We start from the raw sequence: 25503 nt of genomic DNA on the forward strand, positions 1-25503 counted from the left end.
TTATTTAATGTTGTACCTACTTACCCAAAGATGTGTTGTACCATGAAAGGTTTATGAAATAGTTACTAATTTTTACTGTTTTTTTTTTTCAGTTCCATTAATTATTTTAAATATTTTAACAATAATATTTAAGTTACTCTTGGGTTGATGAACGAATTTTGAAGAAGAAAGGATTTTTTACTGTAAGTGAATAAATAATCAAAATGCAGACTTTAATACTTAATAATATATTAAAAAGCTATTTTTAAATTTGTTTTTAAACTTTCATCATCCTTACACAATCCTAAGAAAAAATCCTTCATTTATTACTTAGTTAACAATTAGATAATAAAATGGTAATCTTTTTTAATTTGTAATGAGTAAATGAAAGATAAATTATTACAGACACATTACAAATACAACATTTAGGTACAATTTATAATCTTGGAGTTGATTTCAAACTATGGAATATAATATACTTATATATTAATAATATAATTATATTACATCTAAGTGTGAACACTGAATAGTGACATTTAAAAGTAGGGTGAGCGATGTTTATATATTATATTATATTATATTTCCGTAGTTTGAAGGCAACTTAAGTTACATTAAAAAGAACTTATAAATGTTTTTATCAATGAACATTTTAAGTTTAAAAAAGGTGCAAGATAAAAAGAGAAAGTTTGGTAAGTTAGGTGGCATGATGGTATTGGCATGACATGCATGACATTGTTATAAAGTTTTTTTTCTTTCTCGTCTGGCTTTATAAAGATAAGCCAATGTCAAGTTTGTAGTTATTTGTAACAAGTTAGGGAAACTATACAATTATGGACTCCGTCTGTGCCGGTGCTCGCCAACACACGCACGGCAACCCCTTAGAGCGCTTTCCAGTCAGTTTTAACAAAAAAACACTCCAAAAAGGCAGAGCACGCCCGCCAGCCAACACCAACACAGACGAAGTATGGACGAAGTCTGTTATAAAGTTAATAAATTATTAGTTGACACTTGGATGAAGGATTATATACTATCTCTATGAGTTGACATCACACGTTGACTTGACATGTGAAAGGCGATGGAAAGGCGCAAAAAAACCTTGAATTAACGCAAAACAGATAACTAACCTAACCACAGATTACGAATGAGCTAGACTTACAGATAATTTTTATATTATCTCTTCCTAATTATAACTCTAGCATACCTACATGTTAGTTTTTTATAGAGTAATAATACAGATTTTCACAAATATTAAAAATACTTAAATATAAAAATTATAAAACAAAAATATCATTCAAATCACTATAACGAGGCAGGGTGCCCAGAATGCTGGCTGCGTTACCTCGTTACTTACAGAATATAATACAACGAGAAAATTGTATAAACCGAACACTATTGAAATTATGACCTTTCCTTTGGCTTTATGGTTTTGCCGTAGTCAGGTAGTAAAAATAAATTTAGTAGAGCATCATACATATAATATATAATATAGTAGAACATAAACCTCTTAATATATCAATGTTACCCTTATTTACTATAATGTTAGCAATAGTGTGTATGATCTTTAAATTAATATATCCGTTTCCGCGTAATTGTCATTCTGTGACATTTGTCAATGCATTTTGGCCGCCATATTTTTTTCTATCAAAGACAAAACGCCGGTCTTTTATTTCTCGTTTTCCGCCCAGAAGTGTGTGTATAGTTTCTACGCGGAAAATTGGTAAATGATGGCAGCAAATAATTATTTTGGGTTTACCCATGGTGGAACCCAATACGGGTGAGTGTTTTACTATAATTACATGATCGAGTATAGCTTCGGAAGTGTCCGAATTAAACATGATCTGATACGCAGCCTTGTGCTCGCATTTCTAGGTAATCAAAATGGCGTCTTGTCTGTATTGATCGTGAAAATTTCGCTGAGAAAGCGGCGTAGTTGGGTGTGTGACGGTGTTTATTGTGTTTCTAGTGCGGCAACAGCTAGTGCAGCTTACGGCGGCCAGACGGGGTACGCCGTGGCGCCGGCTGCGACCGCCGCGACGTACGGGACCCAGCGTGCCGCGGCGACAGGTTACGATACTGCGTACCAAGCCGCGGCCGCCACGCAAGGTAATTCCCGCGGCACTGCTGCACTCAGTTAATAATTAATATTATGACACTCGCTCCTAAAACAACAAAAACAAACAACACTTGTTTCCAGTGTCCCATACTTTATCGCCAAATCATCAACTATGACTCACAGGAAGAAATCAATACTAATTTCCCTTCTATGAAACTCAGTTTTTCAGCCATTTATATGTGTTGTATGGAAGAAATTGACCTAGACATGTAAACTAATAGAAATCAATTTAGAAATAACAATGTCATTGAACTTCTATGGTTACTTATAAAGTCAATGCACTTACTTCATAGATATGTACTTACTTCAATTTGAACTACAGTAAGTAGAATCTCACTAATCTGGCAATTTGATAAACTGCACATCCAATAATCCAGGACCTACTTAACGACTACAAGTTGCACAAAAACAGACCTCAATTGAGGATTATTTGAATACTAATAATTATTTTTTTGTGAGATATGTAACAGTTATCAAAAAAAAAAAAAATATAAACACAAATATGTTGTGTTCCCTTTATGAAATTCTTTATTTTATTTATGAATTTTTCTATACAGTCCAGTAATGCAGCACCCTCTGGTTTTTAATAGTGCAGGGTTATTGACATCATACTGTATTTGTGAACATAATATTTCTGCTATGTGTATGAATCATTTGGCTTACTTTGATTTTATCTAACTACAAGTTACATACCATTGCATCACATATTTTACAATGTAACCGCAGTTTCCACAAGTTTCTGCATTTGTTCTTAGTAACTGTTAAAAATTATTTTCATAGAATCAACAATCTACCCAAGCTTTTGGTGTGTCATTAAAAGTAACTAGGTATATTACATAGCACAAAATTATTACAAAACTAATGGTTTGTAGGTGTAAGGCTGAATGATAAATATAAGTTGTGTCTAGGGCTTCAATACCAGTTAAATGTTCATAACATTACCTCCAAGAAAAATCTGTTTTAAAATGTACTGGTAAAGCATACGATACTCCACTTGGTATAGTTATCTTACTTTGAAAATTGGAACACCTTTAAATATTTTTTTTGTGATGTAACCACAAATTCACGGTTTTTTAATTTTTTCCTTTACTTTACTACATCAACCAATTCACTTACTGCCCAGTGCCAAAATTTAAGAAAGTATTATCTCATGCTGTACATATTTCAAAGTACTAAAGCGACTGTTCAAGTCAACTACTAGCAACGCTATCTTTGCATGTGGGCGCGATACCCAGGGGAGATGCAGGTTCGAATCCTGCTGGCTCCTCAATTTTTGATATGTATTTAAAACTAGCTGATGCCTGCGACTTCGTCCGTGTGGATTAAGGTTTTTCGTAATCTTGAGGGAACTCTTTGATTTTCCGGGATAAAAGTAGCCTATGTGCTAATCCAGGATATTATCTATCTCAATTCCAAATTTCAGCCAAATCTGTCTAGTAGTTTTTGCATGAAGGATTAAAAAACATATACATACATACACACAAACTTTCGCCTTTATAATATTAGCGTGATAGTGTGATTATTGAAAACCTAAAATATACCTCTTGTTGACAAAGTGTCGCTCGTCTGTAAGAACATTTAGCCGACGAAACGAACTTAAGGTAACATTGATTGTGTTATTTGGTAATGTTAGCCCTGGTTGTGTCTCCAGCGGCGCACGCGCACGCACACGCGGCCGCCGCCGCCGCGTCGGCCTACGACGCCAGCAAGAGCGCGTACTACCAGCAGGCCGCCGCCGCGTACCCCGCGGCCGCGCCGCCGCAGCCCCAGCCGGCCTACGACACCACGGCCAAACCCGCCTACTCCACGCCCGCCACCTACGCACAGGTACTTTCTATCCATACACTTTTATATCATAACATTTCAATTTGAGCATTTTGAAAATAACTCTTCTCAGTAGAATCTGCTTAATGATCCAGTGGTCTATCAATATCCATACTTTCATACAAACATAAAGCAAAAGTGTGTCAAAACCAAAATCATTTATTCAAAGTAGGTACCTATTATACACCTTTTGATAGTCAGAATTTTTGTGAGATGATATAGTGGTGATGATAAATTACGTAAACCTAAAACTAAAGTCAAGAGGGTTCCAAACGCGCCCTGGTCTGAGAAGAGCCACAAAGAACAAACTTAGCCAGGTATTCTTTTTATTATCACCACTGCACAAAATCACTTGACTTATTAGAACTATCAAAGCTGTTAAGCATTCTTATCATTTAAATAATCCTTTACATTATAGTAGGATTTTTCTATGAATTTACGTTTAATAATAACTTTAAACTTGTTGAGAGACATCTTTAATATGTATGTCTATCTGTCTGTCTGCTGGTTTTTCACTGGCCATCTATTTAACCAATTTTGACGAAAGGTACAGGGATAGCTTGCATCCCTGGGACAAACATAGCTGGAAAATCAAAAAGTCATCTGTTCTGTACAATCTAGTCTAATGACTGTTTGACTTTACCGCCTTTTCGGTTCAGTCATCGCATTATTATCTCAAAATATTAACTCCCTCTCCCCTTTATCTCGTACAATAGAAAGAAAATTCTTGATTGACTGATCAACACACATCCCAAACCCATGGGCCCTAGATTTCTTCGAAGATTCGAAATCCTGTTCTTTATTGTCCCAAGAAATTCCTCTACTATTATGTAAATAATGGAAACGATCATGTCCCTCAGAAATGAGGTATGTGATGCAGAGAGAGTTGTGCATGTTGAACACTATTGAAATTGAAGTTTAATGCTATGTAGTAAGATGAGGTGATGAGTTTTGATGTGTAGTAGTTCGATAGTATTAATGTATGGGTGGTGGTGCGGTATAACTAAGCAGTATGGGCAGGGCGGCGCGCGCGGAGGTGGTGGCGCCAAAGCGACCTACGGCTCCGTGTACACCGCCACCACGGCCGCCGCGTCCTACCCCTCGCAGCCCTACACCGCGCCCGCGGCGCAGCCCGCCAAGCGTGAGTACACCCTGCACACTACACCCTGCACCCACACTACACCCTTTAATCACACTATACCCTATACCCACACTACACCCTGTACCCACACTACACCCTGTACCCAAACTACACCCTGTACCCACACTACACCCTGTACCCACACTACACCCTACAGCTACGAGTATCCCTAAATTACATCATACTAACTGCTTTCTCACCTTAACAATACCCTACACTGCATCCTGCGCACATCCCTACATTACCCTGTAACACACACTACACTGCACCCTGATCTACACTACACCCTCCACCCTACATAACATTATTACTAGAAATAAAATAGATATCCAGCCATTTTGTATGCTGGATATCCACCAAGCCATATTGATAATGAGGATTGGTCCAGTATAGCCAGATATTGAGATCTTGATATTTGCTATCTGAGCAGATGGTGAAATCACACAGGTGGGCTTGGTACCAAAAAGTTTCTGGATATTTGTTCTCTATTTCAATTATATTCAAGTGTTTACAGGTAACGACGCCCATTTCTGAAAATAATAATTAAATGTTGCTAATTCAATTACCTATTAGTATTTGGATATAATAATACACACTACTTTTCACTTATCAACTGTGATATACACAACTGCATCTAGGTAGTATCAGCCAAGAAAATGCTTGAGAACTTTACCAAAAAGTCCTACCTTATAAAATGGGTGAGAAACACTGAACAAATTGACGCAACCATAACCAGAACTACTAAAACTATAGTAAAGCCTAATATAGCCTTTATTATTTTTACGTGCATTAAGAATTCAGCTTTAAAATTTCATGCATCAGTCAAAAGTGTTCAAAAAAATTCTAATTTTTTTCAATCACATTCTTAGCAAGAAACAGTTAAAAATTATTTTGCTATAATCCGCCAACAGGATAAATCTGTATGGTCAAACATGCAGTTACAAGCTAAGCACCGCTTACCTCCCCAACCAAGCAATAAAGCCAAGTTCCCAAGCAAGCACTGCCACCACCATTCACATGCAACACCACACAAGACTTTTCCACTACTCTCGACGCACGTTTCGCCCCGACACCGGAGCATGCTCCGGTCTACTTTAATTTAGTATTACATACCACCAATGTTGATAACCAGAATTCAAGCGTCAACACCTAATATCATCAGAGTAAATACCTAAAGTAGACCTTTAGTTAAAGTTGAACATTTTCTAAATTCTCAACCTTACTTTAATTCACCGTCGATCAACAAAAACTTCGACATGTTACGTAATGTTTACTCAATATCAGTTTTATCGTGGTATATTGTCATGAAGTATAGTTTTATTTACGTATATATTTCTATAGAAATTATCGTCGCATAAGTTCTAACACCATATAAGTCAAAGTAAGGAACTTTACAGGGAGGCAAAAAACTGCATATTTTGAGGAAGTTCCGATTGTTTGAAGGGTACTTATCTAAGGGTAGGGTTAGGTTTATTATTATGTTTTAAGGGTATAGTACTTACTTTTTATTCCTTTAACAGTTTCTATTGGACATTTTCTTTTTTCTGATTAGCAGAAACGATGAGTCTCCCTTTTCCTTAGCAGATGGCATCAAAATGTCAACGCCGCTAAAATTTACTTATATGGTCTTAGAACTTAAGCGACGTTATATTATAGTCTTGAGATATACGCGATTTCGCCATTATAAAGTATCTTTAATCGTAAAGTTGTATATCAGTCATATAGTTGATTGAGTGAGAGTTAAAAGTTGAAGGCGATCTCGCGATTTGTTGTAGAGACGGCTAACAGGGGCAACTCTGCTTATGATACAGCTCTCTACAACGCAGCAACCATGTATGTGGCGCAGCAGAACAAAACTGGCGGTGGCGGGTGAGTACTATCCATACTTATATTATAAGCGAAAGTGTGTCTGTCTGTCTCCCTGCCAGCTTATCTCGGCCCAACAGCTTAACCAATTTTGGTGAAATTATGGTGAATAAGCAACCCGGGGACGGGGAAAGTCAAGAGTCCTCACGAACTTTTAAAAAAACCTAAACCACGCGGGTGAAATTGCGGGCATCATCTAATTTTACACAGTATTATTAAATGGATGTACAAAATCAATTACATTATGTCCATCACGTTATAAGCAAAAGCTGCAACTTGCTCAAAAAAAATTGTTTAGAAAAGTCCAATCCAGAAAAGATAAAAGTCCAAGTTAAGCTGTAAGTGTTAGCTGTATTGTCTTTCTGCAAAGTTTTTGTTGTACAGCGGATGGAAGAACTACAACAAGAGCGGTGTAGGCGCGGCGCAGGCGCGGCGACCGAAGCCGCAACCGAAGGCGCAGCAACTACACTACTGCGACGTGTGCCGCATCTCATGTGCCGGCCCACAGGTATGTCTACCCAATTTCAAACTCATTTAGAGAGATTTGCTAAAGCATCTATGGTCAAAATATGTAAATGTTTTTCTTAGTTTTTCTTGATTGGAATCTTGTAATCTTGTTGAATAGATTTTTTTAAATCCCTGAGGTTTTGGATAAACAAACAAGATAAAAAGCCTTCAAATAAAGATTTAATACTAATTATGCTTAAAGAATTGAATAAAAAAGAATTACAACTGCAGAAAAGCCTATTAAAGTATACAATATGTAACTATAAATAAAACTATAGGTGTCTCAGGCAGGGACATCAATAAATTAAGTTTTTTATTCTCATAAGTCCCCAGCTGGGATAGCACTGAAGTTTAACAATCAGGCTTAGGCTTTTAGGCAGGAATTAGGCTTTTGCGCAACATCTTGCATGCCAAAAACTGTCATAGTTAACGAGAGGCCAAAATTTCAAGCAGTTTTATGTACCTGTAATTTTGTTACACTGCAGACATACAAAGAGCACTTGGAAGGTCAGAAGCACAAGAAGAAGGAAGCGGCCGTGAAGGTCGCCGCCGCGGGTGGGGGGTCCGGTGCGAGGGCGTGTGGCGCCTCCGCCTTGCGCTGCGAGCTGTGTGACGTCACATGCACCGGCGCGGACGCATATGCGGCGCACGTGCGCGGCATCAAGCACCAGAAGGTGGTCAAACTGCACACCATGCTGGGCAAGCCTATCCCCTCCACTGAGCCCACAAAGTTGACTCCGGGTAAGTTAACACATGCAAACAGACACGTCTTGTACATGTCCACAATACATTACACAGATACGCACAAAAGCACATACATACGTCTATAGTAGGCACATACATTTTGAGAACATGCTTGCCATTTTTAATCTGTGTCATTGTAATAAATACGATTTTAGACCTTTATCTAAGGATAATCTTTTTTAAACTAAGATTTTTTTTTAATTGCATTTTGACTTGAATAATAATAATAATTAATCCATGTTCTTTGCTCTGCATGTAGGTGCCGTTATTAATCATTCATGTACTTTACAAACACATCTGTGTCTTGCTTTATATTCACAAACTGCAAAGACACTAAAACACTATATTTTACAATAATATTTTCAGCCTAAATAGACTTATTTTTTCAGAATATCAGATTTTATACATTAACATTTATCTGAGTAGACAGTTTACAGTTTAATGTAGAAACAAATTTTAATTAAAAGTTTATTTGGTAAATGTGTTGTACTGTAGTTAAGTTGATATAAAAAAAAAACTATGATGGCATCTGCATATTCTATTCGTATTTTGATAATCCACTATGTCTTACATTATTCTGTCTGTAGTGTGTCTTTCTTACATTATTGTTTCCTCTCAAATAATATGTTCTCCATAACTTCATATTTATTTGTCACTGGTTTTTTTAAAATCAACATTTCCTTTTTAAGCCGAATTCATTAAAAGGTTCAGTAAAAGGTTAAAAGGAGGTTCTCAATTCGACTATGTTTTTTTCTTAAGTTAATACCCTGTAGTGATGAATCAAATGTGTTCTTAAACACTATCACCCGAAATTAATAATAATATAATCTATCGGTAAGCTCATATCGATTGACTCAGCAACATTTTTTTTATTTGTCAAAATTTTTTTTTTGACATTGTCAAGATGGTTACAGATAGTTTGATTACAGTAATTTCTGCCACTTTCGTTCTACTAAATTGCGACCATTATCGCAGAACACTTATGCAATAATACCACACCTTGAAATGAATTGGATTAAAGTGAATATTATGCAAGCATTAAATCATTTCAATATATTCCTATTAAACCAGCTTCCACTACAGAAAAAAACAAAAATAGTTCCATATTTTTTGTGTAAAATAAAGAAAATGATTACAAGGTATTTTTTTTAAAGAAAGGAGTATATTATGGAGAACATATTAATCTGTTGGTGTAATTATTGTGCTGGGCCCTCTGTACGCCACAATATCATATCTGTATTATATCATATCGCGGCCGGCTTTTTGTTGATAAGTCAAATTTTCTCCTTCGATACTTGTTAACACTCAGTACAGATATTATGGAGTGTTGCGTGGGCCTTTTATACTGTTGAACCTGAAAGGGGAATCTGCAATATTTCACTCTAATTACTTATCTTTTCTAATTTGTTATTGGGTCAAAAAAGTATTCTGGTTGAATTTCAAAATTTCTGTTTACATAAAGTCATCTCTTTACTTCAAAATATTTATTTATGATTACTATAATGCTATCAAGCCATGTCATTTTACAAAAGTATTGAATTACACACAAGAATACCTGCTGATAAAAATATCTTGTCTTATGTCAAGGAAAAGTACAACTTTATCCAACATAATTGTGTTTCAAGATAAATACACACTGAATTCTTTAAAAGATATCTAAGAAATCGAAAGAAATCTATTCTAAAACTCATACTAATTTTCATTGCTGCATAAAGTGTAAAAAAGGCCCAACAGAACCCCCTACATAAAGCATGATCAGCGGCGTGCACCCCTTGCAGTAGAAATATTACTGGATTATATCATTGGATTTTAATACTTTCAATGAAATCTGTCACTTGTCGTGACAGTTGCTAATCGGTCCCTTTTTCTCATTTCTATATCAAACGAAAGGTGACTTCTGTACTCATACAACTTTCGTTCAGTAATGTAACTAGATAGATAGATAGATAGAAGTCTTTATTGCACACAAAAACATGTAAATGAACCACACTGAAGGAAGAAAACAGAAAAACTAGATTGGAATCGAGCCTACATATTGGCAAGTATGTCAAAATCAAGCATTATATTGTGCACTTTTGAATACTGATAAAATTTCGAACATTGCTGTAGAGTTTTACAAAAGCGAATTTCCCTCTGGTCAATAATATCTCTGGTAATACAATCGAATTCGAAATTGTAACATTACACATCCTAATCTGCCATAGATACAGATTGCAGAGTAACCCATGAGATCATGTAATCTTTGGTTCCATTAGAAATTATAAACAACTAGCGACCCGCCCCGGCTTCGCACGGGTGTTCCGGGATAAAATATAGCCTATACGGATTCGGAAGAATCCCTCTAAGTAAAGGTAAAAGAAATTTTGAAATCGGTCCAGTAGTTTTTGAGCCTATTCAATACAAACATACAAAAATACAAAGGTTTCCTCTTTATAATATTAGTATTGATGAGTATTGCACGCCGCTGATCCAATATGCTAAGCTGGTAGTATGACATGAGAGAAAATTTGGGCTTTTCCCGTCCGCTAGCCAAAAAGACGGTCGCGGGCGCGCCCAAGGTGTCGTTCGTGGCGTCGGGCGGGCTCAGCACGGTGGGCTCAAGCGACGCGCGGCCCGCAGACGCCGCGGCCGAGCGCGAGGACGAGCCGGACGAGCCCGAGGTGCAGCCCGTGGGGCAGGACTACATCGAGGAGATCCGCGGCGACGACGGCAAGGCGCTGAGCTTCAACTGCAAGCTGTGCGACTGCAAGTTCAACGACCCCAACGCCAAGGAGATGCACATGAAGGGCCGCCGCCACCGCCTGCAGTACAAGAAGAAGGTGAGTGTGTTCCACCCCTCACAGTTCACACTTCACTTCACACGCCCTAGCGGCCAGCACCAAGCAAACAAAGATGAAGAGAGCAATCAAGCAATGTTAGCCGCCTCGTGATAAAAAAAATCAAATAGGCTCTTTGACTAATTTTTCAAAATTGTTTTAAAATATTCTTTATAACATAATAAGCACACTACATTGAAAAGAAAACAAGTTCACTTAGGTGCACATTGTGTGAACAACTATTGTGTTTACTAGCGTGTGACGTCACACCGCACACGTGTCATGTGACCAGCGCAGCGCCATTACAGAAATGTCGTTTTTGGCGCGGTCTTCAAAACTTAAACTCTATTATTGATCTCAATTCTTAAACAGTAGATCTTCTGAAAAATATCAATGTAATGTGCTTATTATGTAATAAAGAATAATTTAAAACGATTTCTAAAAATTACTTAAATAGCCTATTATAAACATGGATAATTTAACTTAACACAACAGTATAGAATCATCCAGTGATTACTTAGTAAAAGGTTTGAGGCCCTTGTCGAGCCTGGTGGCCCCTGGCCGCCAAGAGTTCCGAGGGTCAAATGATTACAGCTTCCAATGAGGATGATTCACTTCAATATCTGTGGGACATGATTGCATCAGAATAGTTTATAAAATATTTTGTAAAAATTTGGAATGCCTCCACAAAGGATAGAGGGGGAAAGAAAGGTTTCCCCTCTTCCCCGTTACCCAGAGAAAGTGAAAAGTATAGTGCAGTTCTTTTTTAATTTTGATAATAATTATCGGTAAAAATATCTCCAAAATCTCAGTGCCAAATGTTACTTATATTTTGAGAAACAGTGTGTTTTTTTAACAAAGAGAGAAGTAGCATAAACTTAAAAACTACTCAACCGATTTTTAAAATTCTTTCACCTAAAGAAAGCTACATTATCAGTGAATAATATAAGCTATATTATATTTTCAAAAAATTAGAGATCCCTATGAAAATTGTAATAATGTAAATTAAGTCGAGAAAAATCTCTCATCTGAGACCTTCCGTGGCGTGCGCTACGTAAATAGCTAAAGTTAGACAAAACTATATGGTAAATGGCACCTGTGCGAAGCCGGGGCGGGTCGCTAGTGATACATAAAGGAGTATACTCTATGGGAAGGCAAAGAGTTTTTTGTCCCTCAGATATTGAATTTTTTTTATGGTTACTAAGTGGCATGATCTACGTTGTTGTGAAAATGAATCATTTAACTGGTTTGATGTTCCCAGGTGCAACCGGATCTGGAAGTGAAGGTGAAGCCTTCGATGCACCAGCGCAAACTGGCTGAAGCCAAGGCTCAGCGGATGCTAGTCAGGGATGAGCTGTGGGCGCGCCGTCGCATGCATGAGGTAAGATTCGTCCCTTGTGTTAACTTGTTTTTTATTATATGGTGGATTATTTGAATAACAAGTAAAGTTAAAAACTAAGACCCGATTACGATCGTCTTAATAAACGCTGAAATATTATATTAAAATTGTTTTTCTGTTGCTTGGTATATTTTAATGATGGCGTACATTTACATTCATGAACTCAGAATTTTCTCCTCTTTCATTTGACATCCCACTCGATACAACAGATTACAGGTACAACAGAAGTGACAGTTTTTGACGTAACATCCGTGAGGATCTGGATACAAACATACATACATACATACATACATAGACTGCTAAAATCATAACCCTTCCTTTTGACTCTGCCGTAGTCAGGTAAAAATTCAAAATTGACCCTGATGACTTCCGACCTCTCCAATTATTTCTTCGAGCCCTAGGGGCATCCCACAGTTTTTTAGTGACGGTTACAGTTGTGTACAATGATAATAACTTTGTCAGGCGGGCGAAGACGACGAGCGCGCGTACTGGGAGGGCGCCGACTGGTGGCGCGGCCCGCACCATCATCACCATCACGTAAGTTTGCACTTTGCTGCCAAATTGACATGCTTTTACCCTTCAACACCTATTTGCTTTTAAAATATCAAACAATTAAAAAAAAAAACATTTTCTTTAGTACTTCCATTAGTCGTAATTATTGCTGTGTGACTTCCTGTTTCTAGGGTTATATACTCGTATATATAATAAACTTCCGAAAATAAACTTCATAATAAATTACTATCTGAATGACAAACTTCCTGACAATAACAGTAAAAGTAAAAATATTTACATAAAGCACATCTAGTAGCTATGCTATCAATTAACAAATTTTTGTAATACATAAGTATGTACATAATTAAGCCTGTTTCATATAAATGAATTATTCTTTTGAAACAATAAGCGTCATAAACTAGATAAATAATTTCCTCTCACGCTTTTCTGCTAGATTTATTCCTGACATAAAAGAGATGCTACATATATTGAAAGTCCTTCCATACAGAATTTTTCTTTTTTACTGGTATGTAATGGAAAGGCCTCCTTACTCAGCAGGGCATGGGCATGGGCTACGGGCCGGTGGGGCGGCGGCCGGAGACCTCGGACGATCGGCACGTGCTCGCCAAGCACGCGGACATCTACCCGCCGGAACAGCAGTTGCAAGAGATTCAGCGCGCCGTGTCGCACACGGAGAAAGCTCTCAAGTCACTGTCCGATGCGTTGGCCGATACCACGCGATCCAAGGTAAGCCTCCTTACTCAGCGGAGCATGCACACCTACCCGCTGGAAGAGCAGTTGCAAGAGATTCACATATAGAATCACTGTTCTGTAACATCATATACTCTGTATACTTAACTAGTGGTTGTAAGATCTATGCTCATTCGCTCCAAAAGCATTGTCTTCATACTTTACTTGCCGTACTGCGGTATTGTCGGAAAAATAAAAAGAAAGACAACCACCCAATTTGTGAAGCATACAGATTTACTATACACTTCTGAGGATCTGTATGAATCTAGCCGAATCCTTTCTATTCAGCTTAGTTTCATACATATCTGCAAAAATTGAAGAATTTCATAATGCTGAAAATGTATCTAAAGAATGTCATACAATAGTCTGTGCTTATTTTCAGGGTCAGCCTGCCAAAGCAGCAGTCAAAACTGAAGACAAAAAAGATGACAAGCCAGAGGGAAAAGAAGACGGCCGGGATAACCAATTGTACGTATTCGTCTCCTATTTCCACCTTCCAAATATAATGCTTAAATTAATGTGTTGAAAATTTTCGTCACGATATGGAGCTTTCATTCGAGACTTCAATTGTCATTGCAAGCCCATTTTTGTCCTCAGGTTCTCATTCGTCGGCGAGGGCGAAGCCCCACAAGGCGAAGGCGCTAATACTACGAGTGGCTCCGCTGCATCAGTCACCGGGCCCGGCGTGCGCGCGCTCAAGGGCGTGATGCGTGTCGGACTATTGGCCAAGGGGCTATTGTTGCGAGGGGACCGCGACGTTCGTCTAGTGGTGTTGTGCCACGACCGACCGACGGTCACATTGCTCAAGCGCGTCGCCGCCGACTTGCCGCACCACCTCAACAAAGTTAAGGTGAGTGCAACCACCTCCTTCATGTGTCCTCTTGGTACCTTCAACGTAGTGATCGCGCCAAACTTCTAGTTTAATAGTGGTGACATCAAGTATATCTTAAATCTAAGTAAAAAAGGTTCCAATAGCCCCGGGTTCGTGTGATGAAGGGCGTGAAGGGTGTGAGCTTTGCTAGTAAGGCGATTAGACACTAAGCCCACCTAAAGTGCAAACAACTATCTCCATACTTCAGCTATGTAAGTGTAGATTTGGCCCCTCTTTTATAGGGTGATGATTTATCAGATCTCCAATAGGCGATTTTATATTATAGGGTCCCAATGATGAATCAAAATACAAAGTGGAGTTGCAACCAGCGGAAGGCGCCGTGCAGGTTTCCGACGGGACGGTCAACGTCCTCGTCAGCCTGACGTCCGCCGTCATGCGCGAGCCCGCAGGTGAGACCCCTACCCCGACCCCTACCTGACCCCTTCCCCGAGCGATGTTCGACTATACCCAATTTCGTACCACTATTACTGTTATAATGTTACGACATGACGCGCGGTTTTGTCTAGATGACGCGATGACACTACTAACTGATGCTGATTCGCTATTTCGAGCTAGGGATTATTGCACTAGATAACTAGACCTTTCTTTCTAGATAATAAAATAAATAAGATGTATGTCCTATGTACTTTTTGATTCCCTGGTCTATCGGTTAGAATGAATGTGGAATTTGTGTTATTTTTAAGACATGTTTAAATTAAAGGAATTGAACTCTCCCTTTTTATGTATGTCTACTATTAAGATAAATATTTGAGTTTGTATTTTAAGTTGTTTAGTAGCGATACCGCTTCAGTTTCCAGTGTGAAACAGTGTTCATTTAAATAAAACTGCGCGAGTCGTATGCATGGGTCGTCGAAATCGTCCCGTCCCACGATCGCTCTCACAAACTCTCAGAACAAACTATCTATTATAATAAATTTAATTTATATTTGTATATCTTTATATATATATATCTAATGCTGCCTGTTTTTCTCACCAGAAAAGATAATTTGTTCAAAGTTACCGCCCGGCGCCCGCCGGGCATCGTGTTGAATGCTTATTTTTAGGTGTGAGTAGGATAAGCAAGCGGCGAGAAGAAAAGGATTTTTGATCATCCGGCGTATATCACGTGCGATCACACTCCGCAGTGGTATATTGTCTACTGAAACGGAGCAAACATTACCCGACCCCCTATGCTTGTGTCATTTTAACAGTCCCAGAATTAGGAGAATGAACGCTAAGTTCTAATAAGATAAATATTCTAATAAGAACGGCGACGCACTGACAATGTGTATATTATTACAATTAGTATGAACCGGCTATCGCTCGAATACGTTTGGTAAGGATGGACGTGCGCTGTACCATTATACGACGTTGACAGATTTCGAGTGTCGAAACAATAAAACGTTAAAATAAAATTGACTTGAATACTCTCGTTTTAAAGCTGAATGTTCAGTATCACCAATTTTCATTTCGTAAAGTTGAGCGCTGGCATTTACGACGAATTGAGAACTTTTACGCGCGGTTGAAAGAAAATAAAACGCACGATACCATTAAAAAATGATTTTTTTAATCATTTCATTTATTAAGTAAAAAATTGAGCTTTGAACATATTGGCACTAACTACCATCTCTGTAAAAGATGGCAGCCTCAAAACGACTGATCTGTTTTTCTGACTTACTTCCAAGCAATCTTTCGAGTCGCCCCTAAAGAAGCTGTTTTACTTCAACAAGGCTTCACTTTGACGTTATAGTGTTCTGATACTTGAAATGTAGAAGAGTTGCCCACCTACTGGCCTCAGAGCCAGGCGCGTACGTCCATCGCGCGCGACGCGGGTCGTACTCGCGAGCGCGCGCAGGTGCCCCCCACCCCTCATGTTTGCCCCGTTTTCGTCGATGTGTTGATGGTCAAACACCCTTTGTATTGTTGTCGCTAGAAGGCGGCGACATAAAGCGAGACGACAAGGACGTGCTACCGCGGCAGAAGTGTTTGGACGCGTTGGCCGCCCTTCGGCACGCCAAGTGGTTCCAGGTACATTCGCCCACATTACGCAACGTGTGCGCACTCCCGGACCCCCGCCCCGAGATTCTGTACCTTCGAATTTTGTGCCTTTTGAATCCAAATTTTTGTTCATTCTTGTATAACTTTTCCGAAAGAATCGCCGCTTCGATCGAAATCCTCGCTGCATCAACACTGCTCGCACAACTTTATTTTTTTTAATTTGATTAATACCAAAGCACATGCGTGTGAGTTGTGAGTGTTGATCGCGAGATCGAATGACGGCTTGGATTCTAGTAAAACTTTGCATTACAAAAAAAAAAAAGAATAAACAAAATTAAGTTTCCAAGTTTGCCTCCACGTGTGCTTCAGGAGTACTGCGACTCAACTGACCCTATGTTTCTGCCAGAGTGGGAGTGCGCACGTATTTTTTAGTCACATGTTTATTTTTGTTTTACCATTTAAAGTAGCGTTTCTTTTAGTGTAACGACAAAAGAATATTTGCCATAGAGAGTTTCCGCTCCCTTGAACATGTGGCTACGAGTGCTAGTCCTAGGAACGGAGCTGCGTTTCCTCGCACACGGCCTTTGGGGGAAGCTTCTTTGGCGTAGCTGCTATACACGGGGAGATCATCAGCTTGAATTGACCTTAGAAAAAACCTGAATTTAAGTCAGACTTTTAGTGCATATTGCAACAAGTTGGGCAGGGATAGCTAAAGTGTGAACAATATAAAACAACCCATTTCTATAAGGCGTTTTTTAGGCAAGCGCGATTCAACTTAGCTGTCATCATTGCTCTGTTTCCCAGGCATGATTGTCGTCAAGCGCAAGCCTATCTCACTATAAAAATAATAATATTAAGTTAGATATCTTTATTTTTCAAAAACAACAAAAAAATCGAGTCAACATCCAGGCACATCCGACGAAGGGCATTATGTGAATTTCACTATAGATGTCTGTGAACGAATGGTTTATTTTATGTTGAGTTTCACAAGTATATCGCCTGTCCGGTCTGTCGTAATATAAAAAAGTAGTATCTTAGAATTTATTGCGATTGCGAGTTATAAAAAATCCCTCGTAGCTACGCCGTAGGATAAGGAAGGGAAACGCAGTAGATCCTAATAAAGTGGCTTTTAAACGGGCTATAGAATTGCATGTAAATCTTGGGCTATACCAAACATTTTACTCATGGAGTTGAGCGCTAGAGGTGGAAACTTTATGGCTATGATATATGATCCAAAAAAATTAAAAAAAAAAGAAGAAACTAGCCCATTTAGGAGCGCTTTGACTTGCGTGGCGGTTCACGTCGGTGTCCACGTCACTATGCTGTTGCTGTGCTGCCGTCCGATCACTTAAACCCAGTTAACCTAAAACCCGGCTACCTGCAAAAAGTATCCTACGAAATATCGTGGAGATCTGAGCTCATTTCCAAGTCCAAACAAGTTCATGATTTCGATCACACCACATACAAACTTAGTTAATGAAAATTGCCGAAAATTGATTCCAAAATTCAGATTTCGACCACATCAACACAAACTTAGTTTATCATTTCCAAATAAAATAACTTAAAACTGCTACAATTGAGTCCAAAGTTCAAGATTTCGATTACACTAAATACAAACTTGGTTCAAAATTGCCTAAATCTATGCTAAAATTGAGTACAAAGTTCATGATTTCGATTCCATTAAAAACTTAGTTCATCATTTCCAAACAAAACTGCGTAAATCTATGCTAAAATTGAGTCCAATAAACATTTGATGTAATTTGACGTAATTTTTTTACTTAAATCGATAATTTGAAATTGTTGGCAAACTTAAAACTAACAGCGGATTAGGATTTTACAAATTTTGGAATACCATCTATTTAATAATTCCTAAGAAATAATTTAGTATTGCCTGTCAATAATTCCACATGATGTTGAAGTACGGTTAGCTGGGTGTTAGGGGTCGGTCGGCAGCGCAGGGGTCTGGTGGGTGTGCGGGAGTGGGGGGCAGGCAGTAACGGGGGTTGTGTGCGCAGGCTAGGGCGGCGAGCCTGCAGTCGTGCGTCATCATCATCCGCATCATGCGCGACCTGTGTCGGCGCATCCCCTACTGGACGCCGCTCAACCCATACGTGAGTATACTCCTATAAATACGACGACGTCCCTAGCGCAGTGATGAGCGCTATGGTTTAAGTAACTGGTTCCGGGTTCGATTCCCGGCTATTGGCTGGGGAAATTGGGAATTTTATCATTTTTAAATTTTCTTTGGTATATGACAAAGCCGTGCCGCCCAAGTGATTTAGTATTCCGGTACGATGCAGCGTAGAAACCAAAGAGATGTGTTTAATAAACTGCCATACCCCTTCCAGGCTAACCCGCTTCCGTCTTAGACAGCATCATTGCTTACTATCAAGTGAGCTTGCAGTCCCTTAAGCTAACTTGGATCTCAAACTAGATTAAAAAATCTTATTTTATATTTCTATACAAATGCCCAAAAAAACGGAATGTACAACCACTTTTATAAGTTACGTCGCCATACCTGCGCAGAAATCTTATTTTTAACATGTGGATGATGAGGCCACGTTTGCGCTCCATAATATTAGTGTAGGTTAAATAAATGGCTCCGCATACAGGCAATGGAGTTGCTGGTCTCCGGAGTGATGCAGTCGGCGGGAGGCGCGCTGTCGCCCGGGGAGGCGCTGCGGCGCGTCATGGAAGCCCTGGCCGGCGGCCTCATACTGGAGCACGGGCCTGGCTTGAGGGACCCGTGCGAGAAGGAGCTTGTTGTGAGTATCTCAGATTCTTGTGATACTTTGTTCCAGCAGATCGGGCTCACAAGCGAAAGAGTGGCACAGATACGGTCAGATGCTGAGGGCGGCCATGAGAACGGTGGACCGAGAGAAGGTAGAAAAATAGGAGGGGGGGAGCAAGTAATGGGTCAGCATGAAGTAATGTGATACAGCTCCATGCTGATCTCGTAGAGGGGCAGGTTCTTTTAGTCCGTGCGAGTCGGACACATCCTGTCGACAGACAGAAGACCTGCGGTTTCGGCTGTTCGTTGGATAAGTCCTTATCTTACCTTACTGTATTATTTTCAGGACGCTTTGGGCAACATGCCGGCACAAAAGCGTGAGGACCTGACGGCGTCCGCGCAACAATTCCTGAGACAAATCGCCTTCAGACAAATTCACAAGGTATGCCAAAAATTATTTAAGAAATTTCCTTGTTCAGTGCACCTGCACTAAACCAGGGCGTGCGGGAAGCCAGGCTTCTGCGTGACCATTCTCGGTTAAACGGGCGGACAAATAACACAGTATTATTTACTTCGTTATGTGTCAGAGAAATTACGTTTAAATTCAATGAGATACACACTAGGTGCACCATCATCACCACTCCACCTTCTGATTGTGAGAGGAGACTGGCAATGGAGTGGCTAATCTCAATCATACCTCATGTTCGCAGGTACTGGACATGGAGCCGCTGCCGAAGGTGAAGCACGCAGCGGGCGGCTGGAAGTTCCCGCGCAAGCGCAGGCGCTCCAACACCGACAACGACGCCGACACGCCCAACGGTAACGCTCACACACCACCAGCACACCACACATACACTTACAGATACCTCACAATACATAATGGTACAGGTACAGGAGATTCTGACACGGACACACAGACATACAAACTTTAACCTTTATAATATTAGTGTGATTTCTCCATAATGTTCTCAAAGTTGTTTATAGTCTCCCAATCTGCACTTGGGTAGCGTAGTAGACTACAGTAAAGCCAAACCTTTCTCATTCTGAGAGGAGACCCGTGGCTTGAGATGATGAAATCCTAATTTAATTTTTTTCTACAATGTTTTTTTAATCAGTCCACAAAACTGCATACAATTGTAAAAATAGCAAGGTAGTACATGTGCAAAAATACCGGTTCTCGATTTAGTCTACTGGATGTGGGCATAGCATGCGCGATTAAATGGTACTCTAACTACAGCGCAACAGACGCGCTTAACAAAAACAAAACTTATACACCATACAGATTTCTTTGGTTTGGCGGATTATAGCAACTTAAGCTTTTGGTTCCTTGTATGTCATGGACTTCCGCAAAATAACGCCTGCTTCTATAATGCATTTAAAACTTTACTTAACAAATAATGTAAATTATTGTTTTCCAGGTGACGGCAAGGTGGTCAAGACGGAAGAGAAGACCGACGCGTCGGAGAACGCGAAGAAGTAACGCGTTCGCGCCCGACCGCCGCGTTCCTCACGCGAATACTAAACCAAGCTGATAGTGAACATAATGATTATATTATTTTCCAAAAATTTATTTTCTAAGATATACACGATTGTATACCTAATGGAGAGATGGCGAATAGAACTGGAATAGTTTATTTTTAGTTTATAGACTAGCGTTATGACTCTAATCAGACCTGTTGACTGTGTAAGCTTAAAGCGGTCCGCCCACGTCAGACTTTGTAGGTCCGATAAATAATAATCGGCCACCGACTTTTATCATACATTTTTGACAGCTTTTTTGTATGAGGGTCTGTTCGTCTGTGTCTGTCCACGTGTCACAGTTCTCCAGCTCGTAGACTACTTAGTGAGTTAGGAACCTGAATTTTTTGTGATGTAACCTCAATTTTACAGTTTTCGGAGGATTATAAGACATAGCTAACAAATTTCATCATTCTAGGTTAACAGGAAGTACCCTATAGGTTTTGATTACCTTGACATACAGACTCAACGGGACAGTAACTCCATGGGTTTTGATTCCCGTGACGGGTCTTGACAGACAGACAACGAAGTGTAGCTAACCTTCCTTCCCAGGGTTCCTTTTTTCCTCTTGAGATACGGATCCCTAAAATGTTTGAATAAAAAAAAACTTGTACAGTTCTATTCGCCAGCTCTTCGTATGAAATGAAGTTTATGTGAGACGATGCAAACATGCACACCTAACCGCTGGAGAAATGGTGAGGAACTTTCATGACCTGCTCGATTAAAGCTGTAAGCTGTAAACCCTGTGCTTGTAGAGAAAGAAACGAAAATGGCGTAAATCATTTTCTCCCACTCGCACACTTTACACGGGTATAGTGTGCAAGTGTGATCGAATGATTGACGCTGCTCATTTCGCTTCGTTTCTTTGTTGGCACGCATTATAAAACACATGTCGAGAAAATAAATTAATTGAAAATGGCGGCGTCACTCAGTCTCTCCCACTCGCACGCTATACATAAATATAGCGTGTAAGTGATGGGGATGATTGTCGCCGCCATCTTGGATTCCTTTCTGTGACACAAGCATATGATTCTTATGTTACCTAGTTGTAGCAAATTCCAGTTCAGAGTGGAAGGAAAATTTAGTTACTGCTTTTATCAAGTTTATCAATTTTCCCACAATTTCTCCGAATAGTTCTCACGGGCACGCGACGCAATTTGCGTGAAATATATTTTGTGTACCGCATTTTGTCACACAAAGTTGTATAAATATTATTTTTGTGGCATTGATCGATCTGTCCAAAACTACCTATATTATATTATTATTACTAAATAAAAACTAATTTTAGTCCAAGAGTTTAGAGGTAGTAGTATTTTAAAATTAGATAGTATTAGGATACGAGCTATATTATGTAGTCTCTAATTTAAGGGCGAAGGTTCGACAGGGATAGAAAATTGTCACAGGCGCTATGTACGGTACGCTCGATGGAAAGGACAAAGATGGATATAGATAAGTTATTTTGTTTCTACGTTTTTAGGTCACAGTATTTTTTGACTTTGAATTATGAATATTAGTTCCTCTGACGGCGAATGGAGTTTAACGGCTTCCGCTGGAAAATGTTTTTTTTTTTTACTACATTTGACTTTATTTCTTAGTTATAAAGCTGTGTGCACCAAATTGAATATTTTAACGGTTCATATGAAACAGTAGTTTATAATATATCTGTAACCTTCATTTTGTCCGTCTGATTCAGCTAAATAAACTTGTGTAAATGATCAATTTTTCTTTAGTCTAATACTTTCATGTTAATTCAAAATTAACAACTGTGTGATGTTTTTATATTAGATTTTTTAGGTTTCAAACTTGTAATAAGACCCTTAAGATAGCTGAAATATTAAGTACTTTTGTCTTTTTTTCCAATTGAGGAAAATTACTTTTTGTATTTATATGAGTACTTTTGAATATTAATATCAATAAATAATGAAACACAAAATGTTATTGGTTTTTTATTTCAATTCTATTATTATAGTGCTGCATTGTTACCCAATAAAAGCTTTACTTTAATATTAATGACGAGGGCCACAACCTCAGGAATGAGAGAGTAGTGAAAGCTGTCAGTAGCCTGTGGAGAGGAGTCTAAAGCTTGTTTCAGTGACGCTTACCGTCCGCGCGGGTGGTAAGCGCGGTAGCCGAATTGTCGGCGCGGGCCATCCGCGCGACTATGTAACGCAAACAACGCACGCAAAGCTCATGGCCCCGCAACGCTTACCAACCGCGCTGGCGAAAGCATCACTGTATATAAAACCACACTAAAGGCCACGCAGACGAGGGTCAGTCTCCAGGGCACTGTGTTCGTCAATAGATCACTTACAACTGCATCGAATAAGCAACCTCGGCAACGAGAGAAGTGAAAAAATGTAGCCTGTGGTATCCAGTGGGCGCGGAGAAATAATTTTAAACTATCTAAAAAACTATTAAAAGGCTTAAGGCTAGTATCGCTTGAAAAGGTCACGCGGCCACGCGTTACTTGTCAGCGGTGCTGCCCGCGGCGACACAAGGCTGTGCGCTTCGGCAGTTTATACTCGTACAACAACATTAAAATAAACCAAGCGATAGAAAAACAGTTTTACTATAATATTTCAGCGTAACTAAACCCGACTGGTTTTAGTTTTCAACTTTATCTTGTTACTCTATGGAGTATGGACAGATTGAAATTAAACACACCTCTGGCAGTTTGTATATAATTTATTATTATCCATTACAATAATTTTTTGTACAGTGAGGTTTGAGTCCAATAAAATAAAATGCATTGTGTAAATTAAAAGGTTTCAAAACTAAATAATCCATTCAGTTTTTTACGTCTGCACTCTGCTATATGATACGATACTTAGGTATAAATAAATAAAAAATATTATCTATGTCATTCTTTTTTAACCCTTAATAAGGCAAAGGAAAATAATTTCCCACTTAGTAATGCGTTCAAAAACATTTATTTTTACGTAACAGCTGGACCACAGACTGAATGAAATCATAAGGTACGCTTTTATGGTAAATTTTAAATTTCTTAAAACTGGCAACACACACCTATAATGTCACCTTGCACTGATATGTCAATTTCAAAGTGAAGTAACGAGGTTATTGTGAGTGAAAAGTTGAAATTATCGGACGTTAGAAAGAAAAAAACAATTTTTCTTTTACAAAAATTCCTGTAAGTAGAATATGCTTTCTGTATCATATAAAACAACTGTTTAGTGTTACTGTATATTGTTTTTATTTGTCTTAGAGTGATATTTCTCTGCGAAATGTTCAAATAAATAAGTGGGAAAATAATTCCCATTGCCCGATTGCAGTATTATGGATTACGCATACGGCATATATATATAGAAATAAATTTAACTTCTTTTTCTGTCCTTTTCTTGATACTCTTTGTGTCCATTCCTCTTCAGAACCCATGTCACTTACAGGTTTTCTTTTGTTTGTAGTGTTCGTCAGCAATGAATAAGAAAAAAAATAAAATTCTTAGTGATCGGGAGGTGGAAGAAATCGTCAACAACCTTTCCGATTTATCCGATCTTGATTCCGACGATGATGTTTATTATCAGACAGCACCTGTGACCAGCCCGGCAGATTACTGCAATTTGCCTGAAGATATTATTATTGAAAGGCGTCTTGAAGAGCTTTTCGGTGTTCGAGAAATATCGGAAGAAAATATAGATATTGTAGACCGAGAACTATATTCAGTTAGTTGTCTAAAAGATATTTTAGAAGAAAATTGTCCTGACAGTAGTGTGGGTGACACAGCAGGACAATTATCTGGTGATCAACTAACAAAAGCAACAGATGAACATATGCAAGAAGAAAGGGGACAGGATCTTACTGAAAGAGAAATTGAAATACAGCAATGTTTTGAGGAGATTTATGAAGACAATCATCCAATTCAGGCAGATGACACAAATGCTGGACCGTTAAACATAAATTATTATGAAACTGAAAATCAAACATTGCAATGTCAAAGAATTGTCAATGTATCCAGAACAAGACAACCACGAGAGTGGAAAATTGAAAAGGAAATACATAGTGTTCCAGAGTTTATTAATCCCATTCGTCCACAATCAACATATAATCACAAAACTCAGCCAATTTATGTTTTTGAAAAGTTTTTCCCGGAGTATCTAGTACAAGTTATAGTAGAACAAAGTAATATATACGCAGCACAGAAAAAGAGTAACAATTTTACACCTATATCAGCAGAGGAATTGAAAGCATACTTTGGAATATTGATTATGATGGGTCTCAACCCTTTGCCTGATATGGACTTGTACTGGTCAAATGACCCTTTTTACAACAATCCAGAAATATCAAAAATTATGCCCATTAAAAGATTTAAAAAAATTACGGAGAACCTACATATTAATAACAATGAAAATGAACCAGATAGAAGCTCACCAGATTATGACAAATTGTTTAAATTAAGACCTATGATAACAGAACTAAATAAAGTGTATCAGGAAGAAACAGCAAATTCGAGTCATCAGTCAATCGACGAATGCATGGTCAAATTTAAAGGGCGATCCAGTCTAAAACAATATATGCCGAAAAAACCAATCAAACGTGGATTTAAAGTATGGGCACGTTGTGACGCCAAAACTGGCTATTTATACACATTCCAAGTATATACTGGGAAGGGAGACAACATGGAAGACGAAGGACTTGGATACAATGTGGTAATGAAACTTGCTACTGACCTTCCTGAAAACACACTGCTAGCATTTGACAATTTTTTTACTGGCTGCAACCTTATGGAAGACTTGTAC

General features: G+C 38.7%; 1 protein-coding gene across 8 annotated transcripts; it reads left to right on the top strand.

Annotated features, from left to right (window-relative positions):
* Positions 1–1605: 1605 nt before the first annotated feature.
* LOC123874158 (zinc finger RNA-binding protein) lies at positions 1606–22687 on the top strand. Of its 8 annotated transcripts, none has more exons than XM_045919367.1 (20): positions 1606–1753; positions 1943–2082; positions 3726–3919; positions 4928–5057; positions 6833–6926; positions 7308–7431; positions 7916–8171; positions 10704–10993; positions 12252–12371; positions 12852–12926; positions 13437–13628; positions 14014–14099; positions 14229–14481; positions 14789–14912; positions 16436–16530; positions 18516–18611; positions 19113–19265; positions 19578–19673; positions 19942–20050; positions 20650–22687. In XM_045919367.1, exons 1-20 carry the CDS (start codon positions 1701–1703, stop codon positions 20709–20711), a joined length of 2742 nt encoding a protein of 913 aa, XP_045775323.1. In that variant the 5' UTR covers positions 1606–1700; the 3' UTR covers positions 20712–22687. The 8 variants fall into 8 exon arrangements, with proteins under 8 accessions (XP_045775323.1, XP_045775324.1, XP_045775325.1 ...); XM_045919368.1 differs by having other exon boundaries at positions 16439–16530; XM_045919369.1 differs by having other exon boundaries at positions 13440–13628.
* Positions 22688–25503: the final 2816 nt, after the last annotated feature.

Source organism: Maniola jurtina, chromosome 18 (assembly GCF_905333055.1).
Source record: "Maniola jurtina chromosome 18, ilManJurt1.1, whole genome shotgun sequence".
Taxonomy (NCBI): domain Eukaryota; kingdom Metazoa; phylum Arthropoda; class Insecta; order Lepidoptera; family Nymphalidae; genus Maniola; species Maniola jurtina.

Excerpts from the sequence above, each read along its gene's own strand:
- LOC123874158 (XM_045919367.1), top strand. The coding sequence starts at position 1,701 with ATGATGGCAGCAAATAATTATTTTGGGTTTACCCATGGTGGAACCCAA. Across the intron at positions 3,920-4,927 it reads CGCCCGCCACCTACGCACAG|TATGGGCAGGGCGGCGCGCG; the intron begins GTACTTTCTATC and ends ATAACTAAGCAG. Across the intron at positions 8,172-10,703 it reads GCCCACAAAGTTGACTCCGG|CCAAAAAGACGGTCGCGGGC; the intron begins GTAAGTTAACAC and ends CCCGTCCGCTAG.